The sequence below is a fragment of the Strix aluco genome, chromosome 2 (genome assembly GCF_031877795.1).
Source record: "Strix aluco isolate bStrAlu1 chromosome 2, bStrAlu1.hap1, whole genome shotgun sequence".
Lineage (NCBI taxonomy): Eukaryota > Metazoa > Chordata > Aves > Strigiformes > Strigidae > Strix > Strix aluco.
Window position 1 is genome coordinate 66269303 of NC_133932.1, and position 21569 is coordinate 66290871.

General features: G+C 44.8%; 2 protein-coding genes across 3 annotated transcripts; one reads left to right on the forward strand and one right to left on the reverse strand.

The window, feature by feature from the left end:
* Window positions 1–440: 440 nt before the first annotated feature.
* On the reverse strand, window positions 441–854 carry LOC141920032 (late histone H2A.1-like). Its single transcript, XM_074816719.1, has one exon. It carries the CDS (start codon window positions 852–854, stop codon window positions 441–443), a length of 414 nt encoding a protein of 137 aa, XP_074672820.1.
* An 11554-nt stretch (window positions 855–12408) lies between these two features.
* Window positions 12409–19348, forward strand: PDCL3 (phosducin like 3). Of its 2 annotated transcripts, XM_074815085.1 has the most exons (6): window positions 12409–12507; window positions 13912–14041; window positions 14737–14827; window positions 15488–15631; window positions 16481–16689; window positions 18948–19348. In XM_074815085.1, exons 1-6 carry the CDS (start codon window positions 12502–12504, stop codon window positions 19088–19090), a joined length of 723 nt encoding a protein of 240 aa, XP_074671186.1. In that variant the 5' UTR covers window positions 12409–12501; the 3' UTR covers window positions 19091–19348. The 2 variants fall into 2 exon arrangements, with proteins under 2 accessions (XP_074671186.1, XP_074671187.1); XM_074815086.1 differs by lacking the exon at window positions 15488–15631.
* The last annotated feature ends 2221 nt before the right edge of the window (window positions 19349–21569 follow it).

Below are 21569 nucleotides of genomic sequence, written 5' to 3' on the forward strand. Positions count from 1 at the left end.
CACTGACTAGTTAACTGTGCTCATGAGATCTGAAGCAGTCAGATGAAGCAGACTTCTATCCATAGTGAATAAGGAGATTCCAGCCACGCACACAGAGACACAAACTTTAAAGACCATATAGCAGGTTTCCTTAGATAACTGCACTGCCAAAGAAAATCTGCTCCTTGGTGCAACAAATATTTTCTAGAAGGGAATGATGCGACACAAGTCCTTTGCACACTAATTTATTCATAGAAGTAGTCTTTTGACTTTTTTTTTTCTTTTGAAGGACATAGCTAGGGAAATCTAACTAGCAACCCTGTCTTTAGCAGCTTTTCAGACATGCACACAGGTAGACATACACATGAATTTAGACCAAAACTGCTAACCAGCATGAAAAACTCTGATCTGTGGAAAAAGCCTGTGTTACCACCACCACAAGGTCAGGACCCTGACGGCAGCTAGAACTCCTGTGACTGGGCATATTTGTGGGGCAATTTAAGCAAGGCAGTCTTCTCAGGAAGAAGTTTGGGAAGAATATTTGGTATAACCCCTCCTTGAACAATGGTGACAGAGGAAAAGAGCTTGTTCAGCTCTTCATCATTTCTCACAGCCAGCTGGATGTGCCTGGGCAGGATCCTGGCTTTCTTATTTTCCCGTGCAGCATTCCCTGCCAGCTCCAGGATCTCTGCAGTCAGGTACTCCAGCACCGCAGCCAGGAAGATGGCAGCACCAGGACCGATCCTGGAAGCATAGTTCCCTCTTTTAAGGAGCCTGTGAACACAACCCACGGGGAACTGCAGACCAGCCCTGGCTGATTTGGTTTTCTTTGACACAAGGAGGAGCTTTGTGGTTTTCTTTCCACATCCAGACATTCTAACATCAGCCTAGCATAAAGAGAAAAAATTAATAAACCAAAACAAACAGACATAGAAACGGAGCTTTTAAGTCCTTTCTTCCTTCTCATTTCACTGCCTTTCTAATTCCCTTATAAGTCAGTTTTCCCCTCTCAGAAAGTTTGCTAGTTGTTCACACTTTTGTATGAAGGAGCAGATGGGTCAGGCTGCTGCTCTAAGAAAGTCTGACAAGTTTTCAGCCAAGAGGCATCTACAAGCTCAGTCAGAGCCATCTGCTAGACTTCCAAAACTTTTCAAGAGAAAAAGGTAGAACTTAGGAGCAAGGTCTTCTGACCCAGTATCAAAGGAGGACTGTTGTCAAAGAGAAAGGTTAAGTAACCTAGGCTTCAAATACTTACAAGCATTCAGAAACTCTGCAGGGAAGCTTCATTGAACTTACCCCTGGTAAGAGCCTAAGCAGTTCCTGTAATAATAACCTTGTGAGAGCCAGAGCTAGAAATTCATAGCTTTGTCTGAAGTAAAAACAACAGACAAGAACTTCATCTACTGGAAACCACTTCAAATGGGTCTTGTGTCCTAGAGGTGAGGGGAACCTATTGCTGCAAGATAACAGGCCACAATCAGGAACAAGACTTATGGGAAGAAAGTAAGCTTTATTTTACATCAGACAGTGAAGTTGCTCTGCTTAGCAGACTGTGCAACAGACTACTACAAATGCACAAGTACCATCTTCTGGTATGGTATTGCATCGATTGTAACAAGCCTCATTGTTTATTTCTGACATAAAGTCTCCGGTACTGAATAGTACCAATTACTCTTCAATACATAACACAAAGCAACTGGGAAACAAACACAGGAAAATTCTGTTCTTGTATACAGAATTGTTCTCAAATTTTAATCATGTTTTTAAGTAATGAGAAGGTCTACCCAGATTTGGGGATGAACTAAATCAAATATTAAATTGAAGCACTTAAAAATACAATAAAAATTTCTATTGTAAGATTTTTACACACCTTAGATAAGTTTTAAAAAATTGTCTATACAAGTAAATAAATTTAAAAAGTTAAAAGGCCCCTTAAGCAGCCTTATAACAAACACAGAACTTACAAAAACATTATTTCACTCAGGAGTTTATCTACCACAGAAAAAGCATGCTATCATTTCATAAGAACAAACTCTCACCTGAAAAGGCTATTGATACCACTAGCCAAACCACAATTTATGGCAAGAGCTGCCCCCTTTTAAATGCCACAGCAGTAGCCATGTCATTACCAGCTCTTGCCCCATTTAATTCCACCTGTGTGAGCAATGATTCAGCCACTCAAAAAACAATCAAAGTCCCAACACAAGAGCAACTCCGTATAGTCCCGGAGAGCAGGAAAATTTGTCACTACTCTTTGTAGAGCTGCTTAGCACCTTGTTAGCTGATCTCCTCTGGAAACAAGCCTAGTATTTACTGCCTCGGAGAACTGCAGTATCTCTGATTGGTAGTTCATTTATCACAGCTGGAAGGGGGCAGACCTCTACTTGCTGCAGTCATCAAGAATTAAACCCAGCAACCTTTACAACTGTTCTTTGTGCTGTCAGTAGTGACCAAGCTGCTTTGTGACCATGATGAGGAGCCTGGGAAAGCTCAGGACCTCTGACATTGTGTTCTCTCTCTTCTAGGACTTGACTCCATCTGTCACGCAGTCCAGTTATTTCAAAGCCATGCATAGCTGTGTTGCAGGGCATAATATGTCCTTTCTAGGGTCAAGGGTGTGGTGACAGCTGAAGATTTTTTTTCTTCAATACATGAGTGCTGGAAAGTTGAGCCCTGGCCCAACAGAAACTTTTGCTGAGCAGCTGAGTTAGGAGACATCTACCCTCTGTTACTGTGAAGCCAGAGGGGTGGGTTTTCAGATCACTATGCTATCAGGTTAATTTACAAGCGAACTATTGGCTAGAAGAAAGCAAACAAGATTTTCTTGATCAAAGAAATACTTTAAAAATTGACCTTGAATTGGACCAGTACTTCACCACAAACTCTATCTTTGGGTGTAAGTAGAGTTAGGGCTACACAGCTCACTTGTTGTCTTTTATTGTACAGAAAATGGCAGCTGGATACATTTCAGGAGCTACTTGAGCACTGGCCGTGCCTTGCAGGGTCTGTTTGGTGTGGTGCAGAGCAGGCTCATGGGAGCAGTTTGCATCCAGGAGCAGCACAATGACTGAGACACAGTTCTCCAGATTAGCCAAGAGTGCTGTAAATGCCATGCTTAAAACTGCACAAAATTTGTACCTTACTTGAGCCTTCTATCATTACTGCACACCATTGGATTTTCACTTGGTCCAAAGAAATAATCATTTCCAAGCTTGCTTTTCTTTGCCATGGTCAAACGAAGGAAATAATTTGAGTTTCATGTGTTCAATTCTCATGTACTTCCTTTAAAACTGCCTTCTTTTTTTCCATTTACAAGTGCAAACACTCAGCATAAGACTAATTACATACAGCATATATTTACTATAGGCACAAAGCTTAAGATCTCCTCTCAGACATTTTTACTTCTTACTGCTACAGCATCGTCCACTTTTTCTCACTTCACTGAGTTAATTGCAGGCCAGCCAAGATCGCATCAAATTGCTCTTGAAAACCAGGCACCATACAACAACTGTTCCAGTGAAATCACAATGTCTGCTCAGTCAGGTATCCTCTCTTCCCATTTCTGTGTAAGAACAGCTTGGAATGCGTCATTAACACAATTGCACACAGCTCTGACGTCTGTCAGCATCATAAAACCTGTTCAGTAGGCTCTGGCACCCTTGTGCCTTGAGGGGGCAAAGGAGCTAGGTCAAACTCAACAGGACAGGCAGATCTTTTTCAAATAAGTTCATGCTCCTACTACAGTTTAGGAAGCTGGTCCTAACAAGCTCTTCTCTGTGTGAAGTGCTATGAAATCTGTGAGATACTGCCTCAGGGGCAGACTGATCCTAATGCAGCTGCAGCAGATCCCTGGTTTCCAGTTCAACAGCAAGATTCAGCCCCCACTATGAACAGAGAAACCCCAGGCACTTTTCAGGGGGAAGACTTTCAATGGTTTGGTCAGCAAAGGCCTGGGGGCTTGTTTGGATATGGAGACTTCTATTTTTCTGCACTGATAGACAGAAACAAAACAGTCACCTCTACCAACAGCAAAAATACTGCACCAGGTTTTAAATAAACTACCTATGCTTGTTATGACAAGATGAAGGGGACAGAACAGTCTAAAGAGAGGTAGTTGTTCACTACAGCTTTACAAGCAATAGTAACCCCATGCTTTAAAGTCTTAACTGCTACAGCAGAGTTAACCTCTGAGGCACTGAACTAATTGCACTATGGATCTGTGATGGAGGGAAAGTTCACATGAACATGAATGGCAGTATGTATCTTGACTCCTCTACCTGCTCCACAACAGTTACCTGTAACATGTTTTCAAAAGTAAAAATGTATTTGACTTTTTAAGAGTTATTTGGGTGCTATGCTAGACTTTTTTTTGATATTTTCTGTGTTGCCCCATCCCTGGAACAGGAGCCGAGAAAAAGAACAGTGTTGCATTCTAGGAACTTTATTACAAACTTTAAAAGTACATTAAAATTAGCAGGAAAAATAGTTGACAAAGAAGCAAACACATACAAATTAGTGCTACTGAGTCCCATCATCCATAAGTGCACAGACCAGACCAGGAAAAGCAAGTTTCACTGGCTACCACCTTGTTACTGAGAAGGAGCAGAATCTCTGACAGTTTTCTTGGGAAGGAGCTGGGAAAGGATATTTGGTATAACCCCTCCTTGAGCAATGGTGACAGAGGAAAAGAGCTTGTTCAGCTCTTCATCATTTCTCACAGCCAGCTGGATGTGCCTGGGCAGGATCCTGGCTTTCTTATTTTCCCGTGCAGCATTCCCTGCCAGCTCCAGGATCTCTGCAGTCAGGTACTCCAGCACCGCAGCCAGGAAGATGGCAGCACCAGGACCGATCCTGGAAGCATAGTTCCCTCTTTTAAGGAGCCTGTGAACACGACCCACGGGGAACTGCAGACCAGCCCTGGCTGATTTGTTTTTCTTCACTGCAGCTTCAAGTTTGTCAACCACTGCATGTTTCTTTCCATGTCCAGACATGCCGATGGGTGAGGAGACACAAAGAGTTGGAGATCTTCAAATTATCCACGTTCTTGGGCTACAGTTAACTGATAGCCAGAGGAGACAACAGTGAGTTACACTTTCTGCTCTTCCACATCAACAAGAAAGCTTGTTCTTTTCTTGAGGAAAGAGAAAACCACACACCACAGTTCCTTAATAACAGAGCTAAGAGTTTAACTATTACTACCCTTTTACAGCCTACCTTTTAGGAGAGAGGCCTTGTTGTAAAAACAGAGTGGTCTGACAACCTGTCAAGAAAATCTTACTGAAGTAGATATGAAGAGCTCAAAGGAAAAGAGGCTTTCCCCTGCTACTCGGAATGTATTTAGGATTGAGGTACAGTGGGTTTTCTTCAATAAGATTTTCTTAAACACCGTAACTGTTACCTCAAAGCTAACTTGAGACCAAGCCTGCCTCTTCTTCCAAGAGGAATCTATATTCTAATTTCCTCCATTATCAAGTTAGATCTTTCTTTCATTTTAAATCTAAAAATTGAAAAATTCCTGCAGCCCACAGCATCTTATACCCAAAATACTCCAAGAGGTTTTCATACAGAGTTCTAAACTGATTCCCCAAGGGATATTCTCTGGCTGCTATAAGAGTACTGGAGGTGTCCTGCACCAGGAAAAGGAGGAATTGACTTGGACAGCAAAATGCAGACTGAAGAACAGAAATTACTGTCTATTTACTCAAGATTAAGGAAATTCAGTCCTGTTAGAGTACTCTTACAATTGAAGTGGCAAAAATACTCATTTAAATAACATTTCTAATCTGTGAGTAAATAGGACAGTTAGCTTCCAGCACAGATGTTTGCAATATACAAGAATATCCATCACTAGATTAACATATGGGGGTTTTGCATAGTTTTTATAGAGATTTAAATATTTCAGAAAAATCAGAATAAGATTTGGGAAGGAGGAACAAAAAAATCCCAGCCCATAATAAAATCCAAGCAAACCAAACCATAACTCTCTATCCCTATTATCAAACAATAATTTTCATGTCCTGATTACTGACATTACAGACATGCTGTGCTACAAATGCAGCTAAGTTACAAAATAACATAAAGTCCACAATAACCCCAAATCTTTACCTACATATTATAATTTTAAAAAAATCCCATTACCTTCAAAAATGCTTATATTTTTCTCATCTTTGCTACAGGCTACACTCAAAGGCAAACAAGCCACATAACACCCTGGGGCAGAACCTTTTTATTAGCAAATTTTTCTCCTCATCAGTGGGTCACCTGGACAATTAATGAGTCAGTCTTATATGTGGCTCATCTTTCTTCTAACCCCTGATTTGGGGGAAAAGGAAGAAATACGTTACAGCTGCCCAGAAGCAAATTCTCTGGGGAGGGGAGAGAGAAGCCAGGTCATCTCCAAGGTCTGAGCCACAGCTGTATTTCAGTCTCACTGTGACACTGCCAGTTCTCACCCACTCTGGCTGGCATATTTCTGTCCGTACACCACTTGTAAAAACAGTCTTCTCTTTCCTGTTGAAGCTTGATTAAAAAAGTACTAGGGGAAAGGTGCTTTATAAATAAGATGTATTTTTAATTGTGTGTGAGGGGGGAAACTGTGTATTGCTTTATGAGTGTTCTCGGCAGAGAGAGTTATGCTTCATTCACATCATGTCTGAGCCCCACCAAGTGATGTGATTTGGGCTGTTCCTAAGGTTTGGGCTTCTGCCCCTTCTTCTGGTAACTCTCTGCCCCAGGTGGGGCTCAAGGTTTACTGTGAGAACAGAGGGGTTCTAGTGCCAAGGGGCCTTGGCTAGTTCCTCTCAGTTCACCTGGACAAAAATCTCACCTAATGCAAATGAATATTTTTGAGCACCTTTTAAAAAATGAGCGCACACTCTCTGCTCATGCTCTTTTTGTGTTTGTTTTCTGGTGTTCAAAATAGGTTCCAACCAGCAACATAGAAGAGCCATAGGTGTGAATGGTATTGCAGCCACAGAAGATGACTATTAAACCAGCAGGTCCTCAACCCAGGCTCTGACAAAACATTTGTACAGCAAAACTGACACCGAGAGCTGAGCCTTTGATTCTGCATGCTGGGTACTAATGGCGGGTCAGAGCCAAAAGACTTTGGAGAGCCTGTAGTATAGTATACTTCACATTTGCTAGTAGCCATGGTTAATAATTGTGCTAGTAGCTACAGTTTCCACACATATGGGGACAATTACGAGGTTTGGAAGCTCGGTCGAGTGAAACTTTGAAGCGTGGTCAAGATGACCTTGCCTAGCGATAAGAAATTCATAAAAGATAGATTTTGATTTCCAAACCCTAGAAAATAAGTAGAACACCCAGAACCATAAAGAGAGAAAGTGTTTTTTCCTTTAAGAAGGAAGTGTTAATGGCTCAGGAACAGGTGCTGTAAGAGAAGCCAGCGACAGAGAAGACCACCCTGGCTGAACAGGGAGCTTTGGCTGGAACTCAGGGAGAAAAGGAAAGTTTACAGCCTTTGGAAAAAGGGACTAGCCACTCTCAGTGATTACAAAGATGCTGTGAGGCTATGCAGGGCAGAAATCAGGAGGTCTAAAGCCCAGCTGGAAATTACCCTGGCTTCAGCAATCAAGGATAACAAGAAATGTTTCTATAAGTATGTCAGTAGCAAAAGACAGACCAGGGAGAGTCTCCATCCCCTGCTAGATGCAGGAGGAAACATGGTAACAAGTGATGAGGAGAAGGCTGAAGTCCTTAATGCCTTCTTTGCCTCAGTCTTTAATAACAAGACTAGTTGTACTGAGGGAATCCAGCCTCCTCAGCCAGAGGACAGAGACTGGGAGAACGACCCCCCTGCAATCCAGGAGACAGTCAGTGACCTACTGCATCACATAGACACACACAAGTCTATGGGACCTGATGGGATACACCCGAGGGTGCTGAAGGAGCTGGCTGGGGTGCTTGCCAAACTGCTTTCCATCATTTACCGGCAGTCCTGGCTGACTGGGGAGGTCCCGACAGATTGGAAACTGGCCAATGTGATGCCCATCTATAAGAAGGGTTGGAAGGATGATCCGGGAAATTACAGGCCTGTCAGCTTGACTTCAGTGCCTGGGAAGCAGATGGAGCAGCTCATCCTGAGTACCATCACACAACACATGAGGGACAACCAGATGACCAGGCCCAGTCAGCGTGAGTTTATGAAAGGCAGGTCCTGCTTGACAAACCTGATCTCCTTCTACAACAGGGTGACCTGCTTATTGGATGAGGGAAAGGCTGTGGATGTAGTTTACCTCAACTTCAGTAAGGCCTTTGACACCGTTTCCCACAGCATTCTCCTGGCAAAACTGGCTGCTCGAGGCTTGGATGATCGCATGCTTTGCTGGGTAAAAAACTGGCTGGATGGCCGGGCCCAGAGAGTTGTGGTGAATGGAGTTAAATCCAGTCGGCAGCCGGTCACGAGTGGTGTCCCCCAGGGCTCAGTTTTGGGGCCATTCCTGTTTAACATCTTTATTGATGATCTAGACGAGGGGATCGAGTGCACCCTCAGTAAGTTTGCAGATGACACCAAGTTGGGTGGGAGTGTTGATCTGCTCGAGGGTAGGGAGGCTCTGCAGAGAGATCTGGACAGGCTGGAGTGATGGGCTAAGGCCAACTGTAGGAGTTTCAATAAGGCCAAATGCCGGGTGCTGCACTTCGGCCACAACAACCCCCAGCAGCGCTACAGGCTTGGGGAGGAGTGGCTGGAGAGCTGCCAGTCAGAGAGGGACCTGGGGGTGTTGATTGACAGCCGGCTGAACATGAGCCAGCAGTGTGCCCAGGTGGCCAAGAAGGCCAATGGCATCCTGGCTTGTATCAGAAATAGCGTGGCCAGCAGGGACAGGGAAGTGATCTTACCCCTGTACTCGGCACTGGTGAGGCCGCACCTCGATTACTGTGTTCAGTTTTGGGCCCCTCACTACAAAAAGGACATTGAATGACTCGAGCGTGTCCAGAGAAGGGCAACGAAGCTGGTGAAGGGTCTGGAGCACATGTCGTACGAGGAGCGGCTGAGGGAACTGGGGGTGTTTAGTCTGGAGAAGAGGAGGCTGAGGGGAGACCTCATTGCCCTCTACAGCTGTCTGAAAGGAGGTTGCAGAGAGCTGGGGATGAGTCTCTTTAACCAAGTAACAAGCGATAGGACAAGAGGTAATGGCCTCAAGTTGCGCCAGGGAAGGTTTAGACTAGATGTCAGGAAGCATTTCTTTACAGAACGGGTTGTTAGGCGTTGGAATGGGCTGCCCAGGGAGTTGGTGGAGTCCCCATCCCTGGAGGTGTTTAAGAGTCACATTGACATAGCGCTGAGGGATATGGTGTAGTTGGGAACTGTCAGTGTTAGGTTAATGGTTGGACTGGATGATCTTCAAGGTCCTTTCCAACCTAGATGATTCTGTGATTCTGTGAGAGCATCTGGGATTGTGTTGAGGATGAGTTATTTGACAACACAACAAAGTGACTATTCGATTAATTAACTTGGCAATGAAACTAATTTCTGAGTTTCCTGAAAATGAACTACCTTCATTATAATTTTAAAAAACACACCCACAGGTCAAAAAGATCCCCTGCCCAGGTTATGACCCTTCCCCTGAGCATGCATAGTAGTAGAAGTATTATGTAAGCCATATTATAATTGTATGTTAATCACTAACCAATCAGTCTCTAACAGGAATGTTCAGAAAAGTACTAACCTCTGATTTTTGTGTATAAAAGAAGCATGAAAACTGATGTTGGTGTGCTCAATTTGTGGAAAATTCCACCAAGCACCCAGGCCTGAATAAATACAGTATCTCTCCTGAGTGTGTTAAGATCAGTTTATTGCATGCTGGGCACAAATCCACTTTTTGGATAACACCTGCAGAAGACTCCAAATTTGTGGTCTCAAAAAACTTTAGCTCACATGCTGCCCTGATGGAAGGCTCCATAGCCTTTTATTTTCTGATTTAAAGTTCTCACATCATCTATATTTGTGGCTCCATCTATCACTCAGCCAGCCACTTTTCCCATGAGGATGAGCATTTAGTCCAAGTTAGGTTGGGCTCAGTCTTCCTCCACCTCAGGGCCCTGGGGGATGGGTACAGGGCACCCTCCACATGTCCAAATATTCACCATCAGGACTGATGTCCTCTCAAAGAGCAGCTATCCATTTCTTTTAATTCAGAGGCAGAAAAGCTGGCTGTGCCTTCCCTTCAGTAAACCAGACTTAGCACAGAGTAAATGCCCCAGCACGCTTCGGGATACATGGGTGTTGATGGGCTGTCTGTGATGTTATAACAGGGCTTCTGAATTTCCGTTTCAGGCCCTTGGTGGAGCAGAGAACAGTTGTTTCTCCACATGCCCGGAACAAACACACTCTTAAGGCCTGCTGGCAGGTTGTGTGGGGGTGATTTTCCGGGGACTTAGGGCTGGGGTCCCCCTTTCTGTGTGAGTATGCTGACCGCCGGGCTAGAACATAAAAGGAGGGGGAGGTGGGAACAAGCCTCTTCCCCCTTCTCCTCTGCTGTGTGTCTTTGAGAAGAAAGTGCAAGATCTGCTCAATTCTTTGAAAGGGCAGAGCTGGCCATTTTTAGCAAATGAAGTTTTGATCCCAGGTAGAGTGGGGTCACCACACTCAGCCACTCCTCAGTGTTTGCTGAGTGATGCTTTAATACAGACTCAAAAATAAAGGTAACTACTGAGACACAAATTTCTTGTAATGGTAATTGGCTATGATCCAATCCTAACAATACTTGAAGTACTGATAATTATATCTGATAAGAATAGATAATATAGGTTTGATTGTTTTACTTTATTTTACAACAGAACAGGGAAAAAAAAAGTGAGGAGAGAAGCGACTGGAGAAATAAAGCAGGATATGAAATGCAAAAGGATAAAAAGAGGCTCAGTGAAGTGGAAAGAAAAGAGTTACAGAGAAAAACTAAGGCATAGGAGAGCCCCAAAATTCACCAACAGTATTTGGATGCTCCTAGAGAAGTGTTCCCTATGGCTGACAATTTATTTGGGGTGTTTCTATGACGGTGCCCAGCTTGGTTTATGCGTTCAGGTTTACAGTAGCTCCAGGATGCTGGCTGGGGAGCGTGAGGAGCTGAGTCCATGCCCAGCTCAGCACGCTGCCTGGTTGGGATCCCACATCTCATGGCCATGCTGCTTCCCCTGCATGCCCTACAGAGCCACACCATCCAACAAGGACAAGCCACCTGGGGCTGGGCAGGAGGAGAGGGGCTCACAGCTCTGCTGACACACTGCAAGGGTGCAGTGAACTCATTTTAGCAGGGTTGACTCACAGAAATACGCCTCTCTTCCTGCCTGATTGCTTCACCAGTGAGAAAGGAGTGCTGGAAGGTGCTAGGAAGTAGCTCACTGCTTCTTTTTAACTTCTGAAATAAGAGTTACAGAATATGTCACATATTTCTCAATCTCATACCTAATTCTTTGTTTTGCTCTTCACTGCGTAACTCTTTTCCAGGGTGTGTTTAGCAGGCTACTTTTAGAAGCTGTGATTTTGCATCCTTTGCTCTGCTGCTGAAACAGTGATGAAAGGGGCAAGGCAAGAGCAGAGCTGCACAGCCAGCCTGGCTGAGCTCCGATGGTGAGGGTATAGCGTGGGGATGAGGAAAGGTTTCTTAAGTTGTGCTGGCTGCAAGGCTGTGCCAACCTGGAAGCCGGACAGAAATTCCTCTGCCCTCCATGACTTACATGCTGCATCGTTACTGAGCTGATGCTGGTTTGAGGAGTATGAGTGGAGGGTAGGGGCATCCCTCCAGAACAACGGTACTTGGGTTAAAGCGCTGCTGAGGTGGGCCTCGGGCAGGCTTAACACACTGCCCGTGCAGCCTCATGATTTATGTGACCAACCTTTGTACGAAACCCCTCCAGAAGCACTCGAGGGGTGGCACGCAGGGACGGCTGCTTGCAAGCCTGGGGACCAGTGGGTGCCCCCACCAGGGCTGATGGAGCTGCCCGTAAACCCCGGGCTGCTCCATGAGGCACCCACAGCCGCCTTCTGCCTGCGGAATAAGGATGGGGAGCAGCGAGAGCCCTTGCCGGGAGAGGCGGGACAGGCGGGGAAGAAGAGTTTCTAAATCCCGCTGCTCTTCCCGGTGTGCACGCCGGGGCTCCCCGCCCGGGAGATGATGCGGGATCCCCGTTAGGAGCTGCGGCCGAACCTTTTAAAATCCGGCGCTGTGGCGGCTGTGGGAAATGCTGACGGCAAGGGTAAAGGAGAGGGAAAAACCTCAGAGCCAGAGTGGAAACTCGCGAACTCATCCAGCCGGCGCGCCCCGGCCCCCCTGCTGTCAGGGACTCGCGGCCCGCCGGGGCCCGCCGCTGCAGCTGCCGCAGACCCAGGCCGCGCCGCCGGCACCCCGGCCTTATTAGGCGGTACGGGAAGAGGCAGCGGAGCTGCGCCCGCCCCGCCGGGGAGCGCCGCCTCCTCCGGCCGCGCCGCGCACGCCGGGACCGGCCCTGCCCAGCCCAGCCCCGTACCGCCGCCCGGGCCCCGTCCCCGTCCCCGGTGGCAGGATGCAGGTGAGCAGCCGGGGGGCCCCGCGTACCGGGCCGCTGTGAGGCCGGTGCTGCGGGAGCGGAGGGGGAGCCCGCCCGGACCAAGAGCTGGGGCCGGGCCCCGCGCCTGGTCACAACCGCCGGGGCGGCCTCGGGCCCCGCCGGCAGCTGTGGGCCGCCCTCAGCGGCCGAGCGCCCCGGGCGGAGCCCCCGGGCTCACCCCCTTTCTGGGGACGGAGGCGGTTGTCGTGTGGCCGTCTTGTTATAAAGCCCCATGGCATGGTTTTGTGGCCGTTTGCTGGGGTTTTTTGGTTGTGGTTGTTGGTTTTTTTTTTTTCCCCAGTACGATATTTGTTTCGGTACTGTAGTAAGCAGATGGGCGGGTGGGTGTTTTAGGCACTTCATCAGTGTGTTGATAAACGACAGTAGATGCTGTGAAATGCTGTGTCGAGGGAAAAATGACCACAGAGACAAAAAAGTAATATGGTGTGCTACGTGCTGAGCTACTTCGTTTTCTTTATTTTGTTTTGGTTTGTTTTTTTCCTGATAGTCTAGAAGTACTGTGTTGTGGTCTGGAGAAGAGATACGGTCTCTAACAGACCTAGTGTAAGGTCTATTGATACAAGCAAAGCAGTAGGTGCTGTATTCAGTTTTCAAAGTGAGCTCAGGTCAAGACAGTAAGGAATCAAAATCAGCCTGTGAATGCTTATCACTGAATTTTCATGTATTTAAAAAAATAAAATTGTTATCTAACTTGGAAGAACTTCTGCTAAGTTTCTCAACAATACATGGGTGCCTGTTGGCCTTGTTTTGCAGTATTATTGTGACTATTTCACAGTAAAGTCTCTTTTTAACTTTCAGGCACAGTCTAGGCATAGGTTTTGATCAGACTCCCTAGCAATGGGCTTGTCTGGCAGAGACTGTGCTTGCTTTTCTCTAAGCACTTGTGTAGTCACACTGACTTGAAACTGCTAAGGAGACTTCCCATATATCCAGAGGTAGGCCCGCAAGGCTGGTGCCTGCGTGTCTTCTCGCCAGTGCTTCCCAATGCAATGACCGCTGATGTGGTGGCCTGTTGTTCTTCTGAGGCTCTATATGTGAGCGCTGTGGCCAGTGTGCTTCCCCGTCACCCAGCTGATTTCCTCCCCTTGCCTTTTATCTTGTGAGAGCTGCAATGGTGGTTACAATGCTTCAAACTCTACAATACCTCCTCTGTGTGCTGTGAGTGGGATGGAATGAAGCGAAGTCAGTCTTCAGGGTATTGGTGTGGGGCTGCAAAGAAGCTTCAGCTTCAGAAGGATGCACGCTTCAACCTTCTGGTGCCATCCAGATAGTTACCAGTTTAGCCGTTTGCTGTGTCGCTGGGAAAACCTTGCCTGTGTTAAGTTCACCTTGAATGCACATCATCCATTCCTTGTTCTGTTCTAGGACCCAAATAAAGACACAGAGTGGAATGACATCCTGCGCAAGAAAGGTATCCTTCCTCCAAAGGAAAACCTGGAGGAACAGGAGCGTGCAAAGGAGGAGGAACAGCTTGCCATCCTTCAGAAGTCTCTTGGTGAGTGACCAGACAACTTGGGCAGCAGCAGCAGGACAAGTCTTGGAATGGCTCATGGGGAAGCTTGTACAAAGAAATGGCCAGCAGCAATGTTTATATGCCTATAAAGCAACGTGTCCTTCTCCAAGTCTGTAAGGGATACCAATGCTTCTTCTGGTATAGGATGATCATCTGTTAACAGTATCAAACGAGTACATTCTTGGACACGTGGATTCTTCCAGCACGGGAAAGCTTTGTTCTTGATGTGAAATCCATATTCTTATAGAAGTAAATGTTTGAAAACTGAAATAAGAACAGTGCAAAGGGAGTCTGCCATGTGAATGTGCAAGTAAAAGTATCTCATGACATTACCTGTTGTATGCTTCCTCCTTCCTCAGTTGTTCAGGCATCCCTGCAGTGTTGTGTATGTGTTAGGTACATTTTTGCTGCAGCCACCAAACTTGAAAGCTAGTGCAGATACTCATGTGCTAGCCTAGACAGCCTTCAGCTCAGAGTACTTTACATCATTGTCTCTCCATCTGTATGTCTAAAGTACATAATACTTTCTAAAAATCTAGTAATAATAATACTTAAGCTGTATTTCCCATAATTAACCTGACTTTAAAGTAAATAAATTCTGTTGGATTGATAAAAGCTGATAAGTTTTAATCTTGGAATGAAGTTTTTTTTCTGATATGATGTTTCTTCTATTCTAGTGAAAACTTATGAGGACATGACTCTGGAAGAGCTAGAAGAGAATGAAGATGAATTTAATGAGGAAGATGAGAAAGCTATTGAAATGTACAGGTTAGAGCAGCATGCAGAATTTAGCTTTAATGAAAAGTTGAGGGTTTTTTCTTTTTTATGCTGTTAGATATTGTTGAAGAGAGGAATGATTTTGTTAGGCCTTACGATAGAAAAAGTGGGTTCTGTTTCTGGTCTCTTGTAGAGCTTCTAAGTGTCTTTAATAGGATAACTGGGTTTAAATTCAGTGTCCTTTTATCTACAACCTAGTTTTGCAGAGATAATATGCGCCTGCTGAGTGCATAGCTGGGGATTCTGTAAGCTTTGAAAATCACCTCCAAGATTTCTCAAGTTTTTGTGTGAAAGAGATTAAGGTGCTGCATATTTACAAAATTACAGTGATGGTTTTCCATTATCTCTTTATTTCTACCACCTATCATGGTTTTGCTACTTAGTTTGGTAATGTAGTATCTGCAGAAGAAATGTCTGCTGAGGTCAGAAACGAGGAAGAAAAATGCATGGAACATAGCTGTACTTGCATGTTGGCATCTGATGCAAATATAAAAGCATGTGTTGACTATGTCAGCTTGCTTTTGCTGCTCTGGGGTTTGAAGAAGTTTGTAACGTGCCTCTGAAGTCTAGGTTTCAACCAGCTCCTTTAAGTGTTGTTCTGTCAAAAATGCATCTATTCTCAAGATCTCTTTCCCATTCTTTGCTGTTCAGGCAGCAAAGGTTAGCGGAAATGAAAGCAGCTCAAATGAAGAATAAATTTGGGGAAGTTTTGGAGATTTCAGGAAAAGATTACATTCAAGAGGTAACGAAAGCTGGAAAAGGTATATGGGTAGTTCTGCACCTCTACAAACAAGGGTAAGAATTTGTTTTTAACCTTTAAACCTTCACTGTCAATAGCTGAAAATACTCTTGACAAATGTGTAGTTATTGTGGAAATTAAGGAACTGATTCTGGAGTTCTAAGAAATAAAAAATTTAATTAGTAATTTCACTACTGTTGACTCAAGACTGCTGAACTTAGCTCTAAAAGGATGTTACATGAAGTGGCTTTTAATGCATCTGTACAGCACAGCGTGACTAGTAGTATACAGCTACCACAGAGCTAGCTGCTGCCACTGAAATATCCAAGCTTTGGAAATTATTCTGGCTAAAGTGCGAGGGGCTGTGCATTAGAAGGATCACTGTGTGATCCTTGTTTCTAGAGGCATAAAAATGGAGCAAACAGGACTTTCAGTCCTGTCAGCATGATGGAAAAACTTGTCGAAAAGGTCTAAGTTGTGAGAATTTTCTGGAAAGGGTTAGAAATACTTGATTTTGTTCATTGTCTCTAATTGTCTTACAGGTGTTTTCATTGTCATTTGCATACCTTTTTTTCCAGGAACTGCTTTTCTCTTTGCTTTGTCCTTGCTCGTGTAATTTCTAAATATATCTTCATAAACCAATTTCTCTGTATGATAGAGGGGAAGACTGTATTACTAATATCTTAAAACAAAAAACCCATCCACCAAAACCTCCGCTGATGCTGAGTTCCTTTGAATGCTGGAATACTGGACAACAAAAGTATTCAGAAGTTTCTTCTGGTACACTTGTCTTTCCATAAATGCTGCTCATCAAGCTGGTATTTCTGACCTTTCTTTTGGAGCAGATTACTGTCTAATTTGTCTTTTATTTTTTCCTTATGTGTGCTTGTTGCTGTACTTCACAGAATTCCACTCTGTGCCTTAATAAATCAACATATGAGTGGGCTTGCAAGAAAGTTCAGAGATGTGAAATTCATCAAAGCCATCTCTACGACCTGCATTCCCAACTACCCTGATAAGAACCTGCCTACGATATTTGTTTATCTGGAGGGAGACATCAGAGCTCAGTTCATTGGGCCTTTGGTGTTCGGTGGCATGAACCTGACAAGGGATGGTGAGTGTCTTCATTTTCGGTCTTCCAAAGGAAAAGCAAAACTGCTTTGCTGGGAATGAGAGAAGTGAGGCTTCGGAAGAGAAGGGAGGTTCTAAAAATCATATTAGATTGGTGGTAGGTTTTTTTTTTTGGCACCCTTATGGCTCAACAATATGTGATTAAGACTATCTTGTAAAATCCATGAGTGACTGACTAGGCCAACATACAGATGTTTATCTTATGTGTGTGTAAATATTCACACCCTGTGTTGGGTGAAACAAATTTTCCTGAATATATTAAAGGGTAAATAGTACCCACGCACATTCTTTGGGGCTTTTGTACCTGAATGACTGACCTTGCCCCCAGTTACTTGGTACTCTGTGCACTTGATAACTGGTGCTTGCCTTGCATTGTGGGGCTTGTTTCATTTTCAGGCCAATGGCATGTATTTGTCTGTTGTACCTTCCTGACATGCAGGCTCTGCTCCTCATGAACCTTTAAAGGCAGCCTTTCTGTTTATCCACATGGGACTGGTAGTCTGAAATTGGGCTGCTTTCTTTTCCTCTTGCCATCTCCTGGAGATGGCAGCATGTTAAGCTCCTGCCTCAGTGGTTCAGGGGGCACAGGGCTCCATGGGAAGAGGCTGTTACCTTTCCTGAAGGTCGTGGTTTTCCCTAGACGTGTTTCTCCTTGCCCATGGCAGCAGCCTGGAGGCAGGCTGGGTGGTACAGCCTTGTCAGCATGATGTGATTCAGGAGGATTGAGGGTGGTGATGCAGGTCTCGTGGAGCACTGTGGCTCTTCAGTAAAAGCTGCTGTTTGGAGGTGTTTGGTCGGGGATGGTATCCTACAGCAGTGCTTGAAGACAGAGGTCAGTGAAAAAGGCTTTCCTTGGAAAGCAAATGCAACTCAGATGTAACCTAGTGGGTTTTACTTCAGTTAAAAGGATACTTACCAGCTTTCTGAGTAGACATATTGGTCCAGACGCCTTCAAGCTTTTTCAAGGTCAGACGTTAAGGGCATCTTTATCTGAAGTGAACCACAGTAGTTAAGCAGCATTTCAATGATATCACTGCCTGTGCTGTGATAGGATGCAAAGGGTATTTTTACTAAAACCGTGAAATTTACAGGGTATCTTGAGCATATGCTGTAGAAAATGCTTCCCTGCCTTGAACTGTCAGAAGGGGAAAGGCTCACCACTGAGATAGCTGTTCTCAAATCAGCTAACTCTAACTACAGAGGTTGCCTAATTATACAGTTAGCTTTCTCCCATTTTTAGTATAAATAAATAATTGATTTTGTGAGGGTCCAAAGGTGACTGAGCCAGCTTAATTCAGTCATCACAGAAAGCTGGGCACTGAAATTCTGCACTTTTTATTTCTTCTTTCCTTCTGCCTTAAGCCCAGATGACTTCCACTAGAGATTCAAGAAAGTGTGAGGTTGTATTCATTACTCTAATGTCCGAAGAAAATTAGATTTAATGTTAGGGTTGCCAGCAGATCTAGGAGAAAGGGAAAGGTTTCAACTGAATGTGTTGCACTGACTTTCTACCACTTCTGAAGAGCAATCCAGTTTGGGCCTATATAGTAATAGGCCTACTGCTGATGGTGGAGTCTTCTTACGGTCTTGCTAAGGAACTAATAATCAGTGCAGGGCATAGTGGGAAAGGGTGAATTGCGTTTACAGAGTACATCCCTGAAAAATACCTATAATTCATATGTGTAAATGGAATTGCTACAGTTTTTTTGCTCCTCAGCAAATATATTCCCTACCTCTTCTGATTGTGATGAACTCAGTGTATATGATGGAAACAGCTGTAATATATGAGCAGTATTCCTTCACTGGCAACAGATGTGAAAACCTGTCTTCTGCCCTTATGTGGTTAGAAGGAGGTGGAATTTACTTTCACTGGGCCAGTTACCTCTAAAGATGCTGCTCTGTATCAATCATCTCTTTTGCACTCCTGGTTGTAAGGGGAGCAGGGAGGCACTGGGGATGCCCACCGGTGGGCTGCAGAGCAGTACCCTGAGCTCTGCTTCCTGTGCTGAAACCTGTGCCAGCACTAGCAACTGTGAAGGGAGGGCTCAGCTGGAGAGGGTGCCGGAGACGGGGCAGGGGCTGGGACCTGGGGGTGGAAGAGGAGGGGGAGGAATAGAGCAGGGCCCTGGTTTTGGTGGTGGTGATGGCAGGGTGGTAAGAGCAGTCATCTGCGGAAGCGAGGGTGGGCTTTTACCAGTTTGCTCCCCTGCATTCATGGGTTTCTTGTTTTGCTCTGCACAGAACTGGAGTGGAAGATTTCAGAGTCTGGTGCCATCAAGACAGACCTTGAGGAGAACCCCAGGAAGCAGATCCAGGACCAGCTCATGTCCTCAGTCAGGGCATGTGTCCCAGCCAGGGGGGAGAGTGACTCAGAGGATGACTAACTCCTGTGACTGCATCAAGACTGATATAGTACACTTGCAGCCAGTGTTCCCATCTAGAGCACTGAAGATGCTCATCAAGATCTCGCTGAGCCCCAGAAGGGTAGTATTTCAAGACAGCCATTTATCTAGAAACTAAAAAAGTTTCTTTTTTTAAAAAAAACTTATTGCAGCTTCACTTAAGATCCTGAAAGACATTTTATATTATGAAGCCTGAGTAAATAATTACTCGAAGTTTTAAAATATAGACATCAGTAGAAACAGAGGTCTCTTGTTATTATTTTCTTAGTAAATTGCTGACTTCTTTAAAAAAATCTAAAATATGAAGTGGCCTTAAGTGCACTATCTTTGACAAGCCTAACTTATGTAAATCAAACCTAAATAGCTGGTCTTAAACAGTTGGTTATAGCACTTAATTGGGCCTTGTCTATGCACTATGGGCTAAGAAGTCTGTCAGTCTGGACTGTGTGGAGAGACCCATGATGTGGGTGGCGTGTGGTCCTTTGTAGAGGCATGCTGGCATGGGGGGCCAGCATGAGGCTGTGAACTGGGATTCTGGACATCTTGAGAGAGGCCTTGGTGACAGCCAGCATCTCCTGGGATCTGCTGAGTCTGGAACCCCCTTTCATTTAGCAACAGTATTTTGCCTTTCACAGGGGCTGAGCTTCCTGCACCATCTTCTCTGCTAATTGGGAAAGAAATTTCAAGATGGTGGTGCTTGACTGTGAAACTGCTGATTTCTTACACAAAATCAGAAGTCCGATGTGTTACTACAGTAGTGCCATTGCCAAATGGAAGGGAAAATAATGTCTAAAGATCTGATGTCTTTCTATATTAAAGCCTTCCATCTTCTAGGTGCAGTAATAATAATTGAGGCCTTAAGAGAGAATGAACCAAAATACCACCATAATTATAGATCTGCTGACACTTGGAGCTGCTGGCTTACTTTAGGTTGGATTTAATGTCCACCTACACTTTCAATTTGTCTACACTTGGGCTAACAAGCTCCAAGAGCTTTTGCTAACAAGGCTGCCCCAAGGACATTTTGTTATATTGCTGATGGGTTCTGTGGGTGGATGGTACAGAATGCAACACTCAATAAGCAGCATTTTTTTTAGTTTTGTATTAGTTCATAGCAACTTTTAAGCCTGTTTCCTGCACTCTGTCTCCCAAGTCAAATCAGTCGTAGTTCAAACAAGTAACTGTTCCTTAAACTTAGGGCGAAGTTGCAAGATCCTGATGGAGACCTTCCTCTTTGAGATCTGAATGGTGATTTGAGTGTCACTTAAGTCTCCTTTCTTTTCTCTTTTGTGTTTTTTGGCAAAATAGCCAAAGCACTACCATCGTGCAAGTGAGCCAAATGCAGCAGAATACAAGCTGATAAATCCTGAAATATTATTATTGGACACAGCACCACACTTCTCTTGACACTGGGTTATTCAAAATGCTATCATCCCTGATGCATTTCTGTATTTGCCTACAACTTACAATCTAGGAAGGGGACAACTCTTTCTCCCCACAGAAGCCTGCACTGCATATTTTGCTCATCTCTTGCTTGTCCTCATTTAACTGTACTTTGGAGTGACCCCTGAGCATGTGGACTGGGTTCCTTTTGGAGGAAACTATCTAGAGGAGCAGTCTCCAAAGGGAAAGTCAGTCCAAAGAGCTAGACTAAAGCTAACCTGAAATAAGGCCCTCTGAAATGTGTGTAGAGTGGATGTCACATCTTCAGCCTCTCCCTCCAGATCTGCTGGGGTTGACCTGTCTTGATTGCTGATGCAGACACAGCTGCTGTACTCTTCTCAACTTGTTTATCATTTAAAGTTTATGAAAACTTCTAGGAAGGGGAGGTGGAACCTGCAATCCATCTTGTATCATTGCTGTGACAACTTCAATTTGAAATCTAATTTAAAAAGTAGGCAAGGCTTTGGGTACTTTTTTTACTTCTATTTTTCCCTCTTTTATTGTCTCCCACTTCATTGCCTCTATGGAGGCAAAGAAGCAATAATGTTGCAGCTGCCCTTTCACTGTCTTCTAGACCATTGATGATTCATGGACCACAGCAGGAGAGAGGCTCAAAGCGGGATGACCACTGCATTTGGATGGGGTTGCTGAGGGCTCTGACCTGCAGGATCTTGAAAACATCTAGGGATGAAGACTCCTCAGATTGGAGCTTGACTGGCTCCAGGGCAACCCTCTGTTCTTTGCATCCTGCACAGGGCAGCACAGGCAGCAAGACTTTGAGCCAGAATAACTCCAGACAGAGCTTGATCCAAAGCTTGTTGTTCAGTCGGGAGAACTGGTGTTTTGAAGACAGACAGACACCCCCAAGATACTAACTGTAGATCTGCTAGAGCAAATCAACAGAGAAAGCTGAAGGACAGAGTGCATCTTTTGACCAGGCCATACCAGCTTGCAAGGACCATACCAGCTTGCAAGGACCTTGGCTCCCAGCTTAGAGTATGTGACTTGAACATCCCCC